This window comes from Nicotiana sylvestris, chromosome 6, assembly GCF_000393655.2.
Source record: "Nicotiana sylvestris chromosome 6, ASM39365v2, whole genome shotgun sequence".
Lineage (NCBI taxonomy): Eukaryota > Viridiplantae > Streptophyta > Magnoliopsida > Solanales > Solanaceae > Nicotiana > Nicotiana sylvestris.
Genome location: NC_091062.1, coordinates 212,254,339 through 212,270,514, shown reverse-complemented (window position 1 = coordinate 212,270,514; position 16,176 = coordinate 212,254,339). Strand labels below are relative to the sequence as shown.

The 16,176-nt window shown below is 34.9% G+C and overlaps 1 protein-coding gene across 1 annotated transcript; it reads right to left on the bottom strand.

The window, feature by feature from the left end:
- Positions 1–5,220: 5,220 nt before the first annotated feature.
- Positions 5,221–6,519, bottom strand: LOC138872166 (uncharacterized). The gene is made up of 2 exons (XM_070150276.1): positions 6,134–6,519; positions 5,221–5,538 (listed from the first exon to the last, which is right to left on the bottom strand). Exons 1-2 carry the CDS (start codon positions 6,459–6,461, stop codon positions 5,462–5,464), a joined length of 405 nt encoding a protein of 134 aa, XP_070006377.1. The 5' UTR covers positions 6,462–6,519; the 3' UTR covers positions 5,221–5,461.
- Between the last annotated feature and the right edge of the window lie 9,657 nt (positions 6,520–16,176).

The following is a 16,176-nucleotide window of genomic DNA, read 5'->3' as shown; positions in this document are numbered from 1 at the left end:
AATTTGCAGACCAAGACAAAGTTTTGTCTTTCCAAGATCTTTCATCTCAAATTCTTTCTTAAGATATTCAATTGCCTTTTGGAGCTCTTCTGGAGTTCCAACAAGATTTATGTCATCAACATAAACAACAAGTATAACAAATTCTGATGCCATTTTCTTTATAAAAATACATGGACAAATAACATCATTTATGTAACCTTCTTTCAGCAAATATTCACTAAGGCGATTATACCACATGCGCCCAGATTGCTTTAAACCGTACAAAGATCTTTGTAATCTGATTGAATACATTTCCTGAGATTTTGCTTCAGGCATTTTAAATCCTTCAGGAATTTTCATATAAATTTCATTATCAAGTGAACCGTACAGATAAGCTGTAACTACATCCATTAGATGTATTTCAAGCTTTTCATGTAGTGCTAAACTGATGAGATATCGAAATGTTATGGCATCCATAACAGGTGAATATGTTTCATCAAAATCGACTCCAGGTCGTTGTGAGAATCCTTGTGCAACAAGGCGAGCTTTGTATCTTTCAACTTCATTTTTATCATTCCTTTTTCGCACAAAAACCCATTTATGACCAACTGGTTTTATACCAGCAGGTGTTTGGACTACTGGTCCAAAGACCTCTCTTTTAGCAAGTGACTTCAATTCCGATTGAATTGCCTCTTGCCATTTTGGCCAATCAGATCTTTGTCGACATTCTTCGACAGATCGAGGTTCAAGATCCTCACTATCTTGCATAATATTAAGTGCAACATTATATGCAAAAATATTATCCACCACTATTTCAAATCGATTTAAATTAATCCCATCACCGTTCGAACTTATTAAAAGTTCCTCACTCACATGAGCTTCGGGTTCATTGATTTCTTCAGGAATCTCAGAACTAATCAGATTTTGGGTCTCTTCAGGAGATCCCTTCATAGTATCGTTTTGATCATTTGTCGATTTTCTTTTTCGAGGATTTCGATCCTTAGAACCCAAAGGCCTACCACGCTTCAGGCGTGCTTTAGGTTCACTAGCTCTCATGCTAGTAGATGGTCCTACTGGGACATCAATTCGGATAGGCACATTCTCTGCTGGGATATGTGACTTAGTTATCCTTTTCAAATCAGTAAATGCGTCTGGCATTTGATTTGCTATATTCTGTAAATGGATGATCTTCTGGACCTCCTGATTACATATAGGGGTACGGGGATCAAAGTGAGATAATGATGAAACTTTCCACACAATTTCTCTTTTGATTTCCTTTTTCTCTCCCCCTAATTGTGGGAAATTTGTTTCATCAAACCGACAATCTGCAAATCGAGCAGTAAATAAATCTCCTGTCAATGGTTCAAGATAGCGAATAATAGAGGGTGATTCAAACCCAACATATATTCCTATCCTTCTCTGTGGTCCCATTTTACTACGTTGTGGGGGTGCTACTGGCACATATACAGCACATCCGAAAATTCGTAGATGGGCAATATTTGGTTCATGACCAAAAACTAATTGTGACGGAGAATATTTATTATAATGTGTCGGTCTGAGACGGATAAGTGATGCTGCATGCAAGATAGCATGGCCCCAAACAGTAGTGGGCAATTTTGTTTTCATAAGTAGTGGTCTTGCTATCAATTGCAGGCGTTTAATAAATGACTCTGTAAGGCCATTTTGAGTATGAACATAAGCTACAGGATGTTCAACTTTTATCCCAACGGATAGACAATAATCATCAAAAGCTTGAGATGAGAATTCTCCAGCATTATCAAGGCGAATAGCCTTTATAGGATAATCTGGGAATTGTGCCCTTAATCGAATTATTTGGGCTAATAGCTTTGCAAACGCCAGGTTGCGAGATGATAGTAGGCACACATGAGACCATCTTGAAGATGCATCTATTAGGACCATAAAATATCTAAACAACCCACTTGGTGGGTGAATAGGTCCACATATATCCCCATGTATACGCTCTAAAAAGGCAGGGGATTCAATACCAACCTTCATCGGTGATGGTCTAGTGATCATTTTTCCTTGATAACAAGCATCACAAGAAAATTCGTCATTTGTAAGAATCTTCAAGTTCTTTAATGGATGCCCACTCGAATTTTCAGTAATTCGTCTCATCATTATTGATCCGGGATGGCCCAAACGGCCATGCCAAAGCACAAAAGTATTTGAATCCGTAAACTTCTGGTTTACGATAGAGTGTGCTTCAATTGTACTAATTTTTGAATAGTATAAGCCAGAAGATAAAGTTGGTAACTTTTCTACAATGCATTTCTGGCCAGAAATATTCTTTGTAATACAAAGATATTCCCTGTTCATTTCATCTATTGTCTCTACATGATACCCATTTCGGCGGATATCTATAAAACTCAACAAGTTTCTTCGGGACTTGGAGGAGAACAATGCATTGTCTATAATAAGTTTTGTTCCCTTAGACAGAAATATTATGGCTCTTCCGGAGCCTTCAATCAAACTTATATTACCAGAAATTGTTGAAACATTTGCTTTTTCCTTATGCAAATAAGAAAAGTATTTCTGATCGTTGAATATGGCATGAGTTGTTCCACTATCAATAACACAAATATCTTCATGATTTGTCTTTGATCCAAACATAATTTGAGGGTTATCCATATTCTTCAAAATAACATAAATAAAATATATTATAGTAAACATCATTATCAAAGCATAACTTTTATTTATGTACAACAATTACATAACCATACTATCTATTACAAACAACAAAAATTAAAATATTTACATTTCTACAGATTCACTACCGATTACATGACTTATTTCTCCTTCTGGGAGTGCAAAGTAATCAGCTACATCCAAATGCATGAAGTCTAAATTATCTTCAGAAATAAAATTTGCTTCAGCATTTTTCTCTGTCTTCTTCAGGGAGGCTTGATAAAGCTCAACCAGGTGCTTTGGCGTACGACAAGTACGTGACCAGTGCCCTTTTCCTCCACATCTATAGCATGCATTTTCTACATTTGGCGCTTGCACCGCTTCATGCTTTTGTTCCTTCCTTTTCCACTGCTGGTGGTGAGGAGGCTTCTTTGATGCATTATTATTACCATGATTGGGGTTCCTTCCCCGGCCACGACTATGACCACTACTGGGGCCACGACCTCTTCCACGTTTAGCTTGGTGGAAGTTCGTCTCATTCACTTCAGGGAATGGATAAGAACCAATAGGTCGGCTTTCATGATTTTTCATTAATAGCCCATTATGTTGTTCTGCTATAAGAAGATGTGAGATAAGTTCAGAATACTTTTTAAATCCCATCTCTCGATATTGCTGCTGCAGGAGCATATTCGAGGCATGAAAAGTGGTGAAAGTTTTCTCCAACATATCATGATCAGTAATATTATCACCACATAATTTTAATTGGGAAATAATTCTGAACATAGCAGAATTATACTCACTGATAGATTTAAAATCTTGTAGCCTTAGATGAGTCCAATCATAACGTGCCTGTGGAAGAACGACCATCTTCAGGTGGTCATATCTATCTTTCAAATTATTCCACAATATGACTGGATCTTTAATAGTGAGATATTCCATTTTCAGGCCCTCATCAAGGTGATGGCGTAGGAATATCATTGCTTTGGCACGGTCTTGGTTCGATGCCTGATTATTATCCATGATGGTGTCTGCCAGACCCATCGCATCAAGATGAATTTCAGCATCAAGCACCCAAGACATGTAGCTTTTGTCTGATATATCCAGGGCTACAAATTCAAGTTTAGAAAGATTTGACATTATTTAGGAAAAGAAAGTTATTACCTCAGATAGTTTCAAAATATTTGCTCGAGATGGTAGAGCTTCGTGCTGATAACGTGTTATAAAACAAAGACTGTAAAGTAAAGACAAGTATAGAGAGAAACTGATATATTATTCGAACTCAAACTGATATACATAATGAACTGAAATCTCTTCTATTTATAGAAGAAAGGAAGCTGCTCTGTAAGCTGCTACAACAAACTGTTGTGTAAGCTGCTACAACAAGCTGCAGTGTAAGCTACTATAAGCTGCTGTGTAAGCTGCTGCTGTACCAGATATGGATAATCTTCTACTGAGAGCAATATTTATCCATAACTGAGTACTGAAAAGATAAGCTTATTATACCCGGTATGGATAATCTTCTACCGGGGGTAATGTTTATCCATAACTGGGTACTGAAAAGATAAGCTTATTATACCCGGTATGGATAAACTTCTACTAGGGGTAATGTTTATCCATAACCGGGTACCGAAGTGATAAGCTTCTTCAGGAAGCTTATTTCCAATATAGTACTAAATAAATAAACATATTTACGGTGGAGTCTCATATGGATAAGCTTCTTCAGGAAGCTTATTTACAACGGAGTACTAAATGAACATCCATAATATAATATATTTATAACAGTTATGTTAATTAGTTACGTTCACAATCGTCCAAAATTTGCTAGAAATGATCATATTAATATTGGCGGCAAATTTATAATGTCAACAGATAAAATGTGCAGAGAACTTTTAAAGTTCGAGAATTTATAGAAAAAAGGCTAAATATATAGAACAAATTAGATATTAAGGATACATATATTGCTAGGGGTGGCAATTTGAGCCCAAACTCATCTAACCAGCCCAACTCGTCCAAAGATTAATGGGTTGGGTTACAAACATTTTAGCTCATGGGTCAATTTGGGCTGAGTCTAAGTTAACCCATTATATCTTATAGCCCATTCTGACCCATTAAGCAGCTCAAATACAACTCATGAAACTCACCCAAAACAAAAGATATCTCAACCCAACTTATATATAAATTTATTTAGCTGCCCCAATTTTACTTTTTTTTGTATTTTTAATTTTATGTTATTTTGTTTTTCTGCACCATCCACCCCCACCTCCCTACCCCCTCAAAAAAAATTTTACTTTTTTTTTGTATTTTCAATTTTCTGTTTTTTTTTTGCACCACCCACCCTCTCCCTTAAAACATGGGTCAAGTTGAGCGGGTTGAGTTATGACCCATTGTTTAGCACATCTTGACCCAACCCATCTTAGCCCAAGTCCACTTTGGGCTGGGTTGGGCAATGACCCATTTATTGACCTAACTCATCTTGACCCGCCCAAATTCAGCCCAACCCGCCCATTTGCCATCCCTATATATTGCCCACCCGAACTAATTTTCTAGCTTGAGAAAGATGGCTTCCCGATCGAGCATATAAGTATTCAGCGATCAGAAAATAAGTTACTCTTCACTTTTAGTACATAAAAAGTGGTAGCTAGCTTCGTATGCATGCATGCACACAGCACACAAACAGATTACATTATTAAAAAGCATAAAGATTACAAAACATAAGAGTACATAACATGCCTCACTTATTTACTACTACTACTAAACAATACTGGAAGTAGAAACAGTAGTGTACTTCCATTTGAGGAGGCGATAGTTTTTACATAATTTTAGGGCAACCATTTCTTCAAGCTGCAGCCTCAACAGGACAAATCATTTTGTCCTCGCGGCAGTATTCCATGCAGCACTTGAACCTCTTCTCATCTGCATCATCAACAGATAAATAAAACAGGTGAAGAGAGGCATATTAGAGAAAGATCATTTGACCCTTTTATGCTACTATTAATATTGAATAACAAAGATATAAAGCCTATAAAATTCTACAGAGAACCTGGTGAGAACAAAATTAAGTAAAATGTTGGGTGTGCGAACAAAATCTCACATCGGTAGCTGAAAAGATTGAGAGATGGATCTTTTAATGATGTGGGACCTTTTGCAAAATACCGTGCAGGCTTGATCCAAAGCAGACAATATAACATCATGTTAATAGTATTCGCGGGCCGTTTTAGCCCAACATAAAACTGTATTCTTTCTAACACCTTAATTATATTAATCTTTTAAATGAGATGGTAAGGCAATACTTCAATATGATACCAAAGACATATATAAACTAGCTAGGCTCGAGTTCACTGCCATCCATGATCTGTGTTTGACCCATGAAAAGGAATAAGACACGCACATGAGGAAGCAAGCTAAAGACACAATTAAATAATTGATTTCTATAACAGTTTAAAGTGTTATAAATATGATTGGTAACACAATTTATGAAAGGGAGAGAGAGAGAGATATATATATATACCATAATTCAACAGGAACTCAGAGCAGTAGCCAACGGCACATCCAACATCATACTGGTTGTATGCAGTCTCACCAATTATGCCCTTAGTTTCAGCAATATTGGCCGCATCTTGGTCACGGCACTTTAAATAACATTGAGCAGCACAAATGGATGCTTGTACAGGTGGCAACCCCCTACATCCAAATAAACATTTTACTAAGCAGAAAGGGCTAATAGTAGAGTTATCTTCAGTTGTTTTAATTTCATGATTAGCAGCCATTAAATGCTCCGAAAACAGAAGCATTGCAAGCATCACTACTGCAAGCACTTTCTCAACCTTCCCTGCCATTGATATGCTTATCTCAAGGTTTTAATTAGTTATATTGTGTTTTCTTATTTGTTGATGCAAAAACGAGGACCTCTTAGGAGCTATTTATAGTGGACCTCTTAGCATAAGAAAGGGGAAGTCACACATTTCTCCCCATCACGTGCCTCCATCCCTTCTGCACTAGCTATTTGCAAACGTCATGAAACACCACGTAAGCAATCATGACCTCATGCCAACAAATTTAAGATCACGTAAACTTCAATTATGACATATTATAGCAGACTATATATAAATCTTGGATATAATTTCGTTTTCTTTCAAACAGGCACCCCTTTCGCACATTTCTCCCCATCACGTGCCTTCATCTCTTCTCCACTAAGAAATATTAGGTCGCGGTTATTAAATTCTTAGGTTCAGCTAGTATCATCTCATGCTGTTCAACCACATAAGAAATCTCAAAGTCATTTATTAAGAGGTTATATATTATGAACAATAAAAATATCACTAGTATTCTTAATAATTTTAGTTTTGTTATGAATAGTTTGTACATTGGATACTACTTTGGATACTACATTGGATACTACATTGAATGCTACATTGGATGCCCATGTTGTGAATAACTTAAAGATTAAATTTCCTATTTTATGTCCATCATCTTTACTTTTTATGCCTATAAAAGGCCATGTAATTGCAATGAAAAATTACACCAAAGTGAAAGAAGAAAACACTTCTCCATTCTCTCTATCTCTTCTTGTTTACATTTTACTGCATTGCTTTTATTTTATAACACGTTATCAGCACGAAGCTCTAATTTTATTCTTAACTCCCGCTAAGTTGAGCCATATTTTATTAAGGTATGTATCATTATAATCATTTTATTTATGGCAGTATATATCATATGCTCATTGTTTGCAGATTACTTGTGCGCTTGGGCATCTTAAATAGTTTAAGTACATTGCAGTGATAAAATAACTATTTCCTTCCGTGCTCAACTCTTAGAGGACCTCAAAGTCATCAAACTAGCTATGCACTAATGTCATACTTATAATATTCATGGACTCCCTAGATCAAAACATATCTTTAAGGCATTTTGAAGAACTGTGAGAAATAAATTGACAAGCAATAATTTTATAGTTTAATTACTTTATATTTATTGGAACATATAAATAATGTTAGTCACGTTCAGTTCTATTAACACATATATATCAATAATATAAAGTGAAATGAAACAAGTATGTAATTTCTACTTTATGGCAAGAATAAAATGAAATAGTAGATTGTTAACATGATATAGCTCTATTTTCATTTCTTTTACCTTAATCGTTTTGTTTTCATTAATTGTTTATTATTATAATTATTTCTCTAACTTATTCATCTTTTATGATAGTTTTCACTATGTCAAATTTATCAAAACTTGAATTTGTGGCACTTGACATCACCGGGAGGAACTATTTATCATGGGTTCTTGATGCTGAAATTCACCTTGACGCTAAAGGTCTTGGAAATACTATTATACAAGGAAATGAAGCATCAAATCAGGATAAAGCGAAGGCCATGATTTTCCTTCGTCATCATCTACATGAAGGGTTAAAAACTAAATATTTAATCGTAAAAGATCCACTTGAATTATGGATTAATTTGAAGGATCGATATGACCACCTAAAACTTACGGTATTACCGAAAGCTCGGTATGAGTGGATACATTTAAGGTTGCAAGACTTTAAAATCGTAAGTGAGTATAATTCTGCCTATCTTTAAAGTAAGTTCTCTATTAAAATTATGTGGAGACACTATCACAGATGAGGACTTATTGGAAAAAATATTTTCTACTTTTCACGCTTCAAATGTGGTGCTACAACAACAATACCGTGAAAAAGGTTTTAAGAAATATTCTGAGTTAATCACATGCCTACTTGTGGCTGAGCAGAATAATACTCTATTAATGAAAAATCATGAAGCCCGTCCCACTGGGTCAGCTCCATTTCCGGAAGTGAATGCTGTAGCAACATATGATAAGTTTGAAAGAAAACAAAATATTAACCATGGTCGTGGACATGGTCGTAAACGTGGATGTGGTAGGGGGCGAAACAATTATCGTCATTATGGTGGAAATAAATTGAAGAACAATAAGGGTTCTCAAATTAATCATTCAAAAGGTAAAGCTAGTATGTGTCACCGATGTGGTATGAGAGGTCATTGGGCACGCATTTGTCGTACGCCAGAACATTTTGTCAAACTTTATCAAGCCTCCCTCAAGAAAAAAGAAAATAATGTGGAGGCACACTTGACCTTTCAAAATAATGATGATGAAGCAGGTCCCTCAAATAAATATGATTCTAAGGCACATCTTGCATATAAAGATGATGATTTTGAAGGCCTAACAAATATTACTCATTTAGAAGTTGGGGACTTCTTTGAGGATATTGACTGAAGAACTAATCATCTTACTGGGGAATGAAGCTATAAAAGTTGTTATGTTTATGTTTGCAACTAGTTTATTTTTCTTGAGTGTATTTTCCTAATGCATCATGTGTTGCTAGTTTCTACATTTCTAATGTATTTCTTAATGTTTTTTTCCTGCTTGTCTTTCATATTTCTTATGATGTATTATTTGTCTTTTTTATGAAGAATATGAATCATTGATTGGTTATGCAGATGCAGGATATTTGTCTGATCCACACAAAGGTCGATCTCAGACAGGCTATTTATTTACAAGTGGAGGTACAACCATATCATGGCGTTCGACAAAACAAACTATGGTTGCTACTTCTTCAAATCATGCAGAGATAATAGCCATTCACGAAGCAAGTCGAGAATGCGTTTGGTTAAGATCTATAACTCAACACATTCAGCAAACATGTGGTCTTTCTTCGAAAGAGAATATTCCAACAATATTGTATGAAGACAATGCTGCATGCATAGCTCAATTGAAAGGAGGATATATCAAAGGAGATAGAACAAAACACATTTCACCGAAATTCTTTTTCACTCATGATCTTCAGAAGAATGGTGAAATAGATGTACAACAAGTTCGTTCAAGTGATAATTTGGCTGATCTGTTCACTAAGGCATTACCAACCTCAATATTTGAAAAGCTGATATATAAGATTGGAATAACCAATTTATTACTACCAGGAGGAACAAATTTGGCTATTGGTGAAGCACTATATTGTAATAAATCTCAAAGAAACTTATTAAGTTTCAAAGATATTCGCCAAAATGGCTATCATATTGCGACTACAAATGATGAAAAGATTGAATATCTTTATATTACTACAATAATGTCCGATAAGAAATATGTGCTTGAAATGTTACCTGCTCTTTCCTCCGGCTTATACTACACAAGTATTAGCAGGATTGAAACACATGCCGTAGTAAACGAGAAGTTTACTAATCAAGATAATTTTATTATTTGGCATGACCGGTTGGGCCATCCTGGTTCTAATATGATGCGTAAAATAATTGAGAATTCACATGGACATGCAATGAAGAATCAGAAGATTCTTCAATTTAAGGAATTCTCTTATGCTGCGTGTTCTCAAGGAAAATTAATTATTAGACCATCAACTATTAAAGTTAGGATGGAATCCTCTGCATTTCTGGAACGTATACAGGGTGATATATGTGGGCTCATTCATCCTCCATGTGGACCATTCAAATATTATATGATTTTGGTAGATGCATCTACAAGATGGTCACATGTGCGCTTACTATCAACTCGCAATATGGCATTTGCGAGATTGTTGGCTCAAATAATAAAGCTAAGAGCACAATTTTCAGATTATGCAATTAAGACAATTCGTCTTGATAATGCCGGTGAGTTTACATCCCAAGCCTTTAATGATTATTGTATTTCAACTGGGATAACAATTGAACATTCGGTTGCTCATGTTCATACACAAAATGGTCTAGCAGAATCATTGATCAAACGCCTCCAATTAATTGCTAGACCAATGCTTATGAGAACAAAACTTCTTATTTCAATATGGGGTCATGCTATTTTGCACGCAGCAGCACTTGTGCGGATAAGGCCCACAAGTTATCATAAAGTTTCCCCATTGCAATTTACTTTTGGTCAGGAGCCAAATATTTCCCATCTTAGGATCTTTGGTTGTGCGATATATATTCCAGTTGCTCCACCACAACGCACAAATATGGGTCCTCAAAGAAGGTTGGGGATATATGTTGGATATGAATCTCCTTCTATTATAAAATATCTAGAGTCGATGATTGGAGATTTATTTACGGCAAGATTTTCTGATTGCCATTTTAATGAATCAGTATATCCAACATTAGGGGGAGAAAATAAGCAGCTGAAAAAGAAGATAGATTGGAATGCATTATCACTGTCTCATTTAGATCCTCGAACAAATCAATGTGAACAAGAGGTTCAAAAGATTATTCATTTACAAAATATTGCAAATCAATTGCCAGATGTACTCACTAACCTACCAATGGTGACTAAGTCACGTATTCCAGCTGCTAATGCTCCAATTCGAGTTGATATCCCGACAGAACAATTAATTAAAGCAATTGACTCTAAGCCATGCTTGAAACGTGGTAGACCAATCGGTTCTAAAGATAAAAATCCTCGAAGAAGAAAAGGAGCAAGTGATCAAAGTGAACATAACACAGAGGTAGTGGCTCAAGAAAGCCCCAAGGTGTAACAAATGATAAGACCTTAGGGGAGGTCCAGGTACCTAAAAATAATGAAAATGAAGAGATATCAATAAGTTACGTCTCAACCGGGAAAAGATGAACCGAAATAATATTGTTATCGATAACATTTTTGCTTATAATATTGCTGTTGAAATAATGCAACAAGATGAGGATCTTGAACCAAAATCTGTCAATGAATGTAGACAGAGAAATGATTGGCCAAAATGGAAAGACGTTATCCAGGCAGAGTTAACTTCACTTAGAAAACGTGAAGTCTTCGGACCCATAGTTCGAACACCTGAAGGCATAAAGCCAGTAGGGTATAAATGGGTTTTTGTGCGAAAACGAAATGATAAAAATGAAGTCATTAGATATAAAGCACGACTTGTGGCACAAGGGTTTTTCCAAAGGCCTGGAATTGATTATATGGAGACATATTCTCCTGTAGTGGATGCTATCACCTTTAGGTATCTCATAAATATGGTAGTACAAGAAAAACTTGATATGCATCTAATGGATGTTGTTACAGCCTATTTGTATGGATCATTAGACAACGAAATATTTATGAAAGTACCTGAGGGATTTAAAGTGCTAGAAGCATATAAAAATTTTCGAGAAACTTGTTCAATAAAGCTTCAGAAATCTTTATACGGATTGAAACAATCAGGACGTATGTGGTACAATCGCCTGAGTGAATACCTATTGAAAGAAGGGTACAAGAATGATCCAATTTGTCTCTGTGTCTTTATAAAAAGGTCTGGATCTGAATTTGTTATAATCGCCGTGTATGTTGATGATTTAAATATCATTGGAACTCCTGGGGAGCTTCCAAAAACAGTAGACTGTTTGAAGAAAGAATTTGAAATGAAAGATCTTGGAAAGACAAAATTTTGTCTTGGTCTACAAATTGAGTATATGAAAGATGGAATATTTGTCCATCAATCGACATACACTGAAAAGATTTTAAAGCGATTCTATATGTATAAAGCACATCCATTGAGTACCCCGATAGTTGTGAGATCACTTGATATAAAGAAAGATCCATTCCGACCTCATGAAAATGATGAAGAGCTTCTTGGTGCCGAAGTACCATATCTTAGTGCAATTGGGGCATTAATGTATCTTGCCAATAATTCCCGACCAGATATAGCTTTCTCAGTAAGCTTATTGGCAAGATTTAGTACTTCGCCAACACAAAGACACTGGAATGGTATTAAACATATATTCAGATACCTCCAAGGGACCATTGATATGGGTTTATTTTATTCAAATGAATCCAAGCCATCATTGATTGGTTATGCAGATGCAGGATATTTGTCTGATCCACACAAAGGTCGATCTCAGACAGGCTATTTATTTACAAGTGGAGGTACAACCATATCATGGCGTTCGACAAAACAAACTATGGTTGCTACTTCTTCAAATCATGCAGAGATAATAGCCATTCACGAAGCAAGTCGAGAATGCGTTTGGTTAAGATCTATAACTCAACACATTCAGCAAACATGTGGTCTTTCTTCGAAAGAGAATATTCCAACAATATTGTATGAAGACAATGCTGCATGCATAGCTCAATTGAAAGGAGGATATATCAAAGGAGATAGAACAAAACACATTTCACCGAAATTCTTTTTCACTCATGATCTTCAGAAGAATGGTGAAATAGATGTACAACAAGTTCGTTCAAGTGATAATTTGGCTGATCTGTTCACTAAGGCATTACCAACCTCAATATTTGAAAAGCTGATATATAAGATTGGAATGCGTCGTCTTCGAGACATTAAGTGATTTTTCATCAGGGGGAGTAACTACACGCTGCACTCTTTTCCTTAACCAAGGTTTTGTCCCACTGGGTTTTCCTGGTAAGGTTTTTAATGAGGCAACAAGCAATGCATATTATAAATAACTATGTACATCCCAATATTTTTTTTGTAAGTTTTTAATGAGGCACATTATCTTACATGGACATCCAAGGGGGAGTGTTATGAATAGTTTGTACATTGGATACTACTTTGGATACTACATTGGATGCTACATTGGATGTCCATGTTGTGAATAACTTAAAGATTAAATTTCCTATTTTATGTCCATCATCTTTACTTTTTATACCTATAAAAGGCCATGTAATTGCAACGAAAAATTACACCAAAGTGAAAGAAGAAAACACTTCTACATTCTCTGTATCTCTTCTTATTTACATTTTACTGCATTGCTTTTATTTTATAACACGTTTACCTTTTTTGACTTAATTCTAGTAATGTCACGTTCAAGGCTGTTCTCCAACTGCTTCAAACGCCAAAGAGCTTAAGCCAGATGCCTGTTCGTGGATGGAATATAAGTTTAATGTTATAACTATTACTAGAAAACAACGGAATTTAATTTCAACAAACCATGTTTCTTTGAAATGGTCATACCATGTAAAGTTATGTCTTCACCGACAGCTTTATTATTTATTAGGTCGCGGCCTCGCGGTAATTAAATATTATAGAAGGGATGAAATGGCAACATTCTATTGCTTAAAGAAGGAAAAACAGTTTTAAAGAAATACTAAAATATGAAAAATGGAGGAGAAAAAGAGGTAAATGGGATCCACTTAAATTTTCCTTTCTTGCTTTCTTTGTTCTTTTCCCATTCTTCTCGTTTCTTTGGGTGTTTGGTACGATGAAAAATATTTTTGATGTTTTCCAAATATTTTTTAGTATTTGATTATAGAGTAGAAAATATATTTTAGAAAAATAATTTTTAATGTTATTCTCCTCACCTTTTGTTTCAAGTTTTCATGTTTTCTGTGCTCCCCCATCCCCACCCAAATGTCCAATATTTTCAGAATTTTATTTTCTCGAAGAATTTAATTATTCTTTAATAAATTAACATGCTTCTTTACTTTTTTTTTACACAAAAATAATGTTAAAATTTTTGCGAAATAAAAGAAAATATTTGTTTTACATCATAAAAGAAATGAAAGAAAATATTTTTTTTATATCGTGAAAAGAAAATACTCATTTTGTTAAAATGAAAAACAATATTTTTCTACGTCACAAAAATACTGGAATGAAAGAGGTTTTTTTCACCAACCCACCTCACACCCCCTATCCCACGCCTTTCCACCCCATCCCTCTCTCCAAAAAGGTTTTTTTTTTTTTTCAAATTTCAATGTTTTTTCCGTCACCACCCACCCTGCTACCCCTTCCCCAGGCAAGAAAATTATTTCTTTTTTACTTTTTTTTTTTGTAATTTCAAATTGCTATTTTTTTTAATTTTCTGCACCACCCACCCCACCCCGCCAAACCCCATCACTCCCCCTCCCCTTCCCCGGGAAAAAAATATTTTTTTATATATTTTCAATTTTAGTTTTTTCATCTTTCGATTTACAGGTTCGAAATTTTACAAGTTCAAAAGTTATGAGTTCGGAGGTTTATGTGTTTGGAAGTTATTTTCCTTAATTTGCGTACCAAACACCGGAAAATAAACAAGATTACTACTTGTTTTCCGAGAAAATATTTTTTTGAAAAATATTTTCCACGAAAAATATTTTCCTTTATACCAAACACAACCTTAATATTGTGTCTCGGCATTTAAAAATAAGAAGTCAGTATGATATAAACATCCTAAGAGTAGGTATATACGATGTGTCTTTAATTTCTTGCTCAAGTACCAATCTAATTTCTACGCATCTTTAATTGTAACGAATGTCCCGAATGTCCCTCAGAGAATTATGTGTACAAAGAACTACATGTGTGTGTACGTGTGGTGGTAATAGATTAGCAAACACCAGGTTCAAAGTGTATTTTGGGTACTCTAAAGCATATATTCAATCTGATGATGAAATTATTGATACTCCTACTATATGATTTGGTAACATTTTACTGAAAACCAGGAGGAAAAAACAACAAATTCAGAAATGATTTTCTGAAATTTGTATACGGTCGAAATTGGAGAGCTCGATATCAAAGACTTGATCATACCCCGAGCTCGAGTTCAAGAAGCTCGAATTAAGAATCGAGCCTGACCGAGATGTGCGCACCTTGAGAAGCAAATTGGAGACTCGTCATGATCTCCCTCGAGGGAAGTACAATTTTGATGACACTCAAGAAAGGGCAGAAATTTCTCAAGAATACGTGGATCAGGGCATAAATTATGGTATAAGATTTGTACGAAATAGTACGAGTCCGTACTAGGTTGTTATACAGTTGTACCAATAGAATTCTTTACCATAATAGTAAATGTACCATATTAGAGTTTTCCCCTCCTGGATAAAGGGGACCCCAATCATGTGTAAAGTGTTAGAATATACTATAAGTCATGCGTATTGTTATAGTATTCTTTATGAATAATTATTTATTTACTTGTTTAAATTCAATAAAGTTTCATTTTAAATAGATCATGTGTTGGTTTGTGCGTCCATTGCTTACATAGTAGATGATTTAGTGTATAGAGTTTAGCTTATACACGGAAGATTAAATCATCGGTTCTTGTAAGACATAAAAGTTAATGTTCACAATCTAATGATGGAATTGGACAAATCATCGGAATGATTGTAGCACAAGATTAAATATAATTTATCTTGATTATGGGAATGGTTTAATTCCAACTTCTTGTGCTAGTACATTTTGTATGTATTGAACGGATCAAGTAGAGATGAGTATTTTATACTGACTTTATAAAATAATTTCTCTAATCCATTTAATGTACTTATACTCTTAATCCTGATATAATTATTATTAGTTGTGTATGTCACTTGTTGTTTTGATTTATTAAAAGGCGAGATTCTTTCGCGAGTCAATAAGCCTGGTAAATTGGATAACAATGATATACATTGGCGAAGTAATAATTAGTTGATGGAATCCATGTCTCGATTTTGAGATTGATGATACTCCTTTATGAAAGCTTATAAGTTTTCATGTGTAAACCCGGCCGGTGGATTTTGTATCCGACACATGAAATAAGTTAAGTGTAAGTCTAAAGGAAGTAATCAATAAATTAAATAGTCAGTAATTTAATTTGATTGATTAGTATCTGAATCTTAACATGGGGAGTTAAATAAGGTTTTATGGAAGAATTTCGAAATTGAACTAAG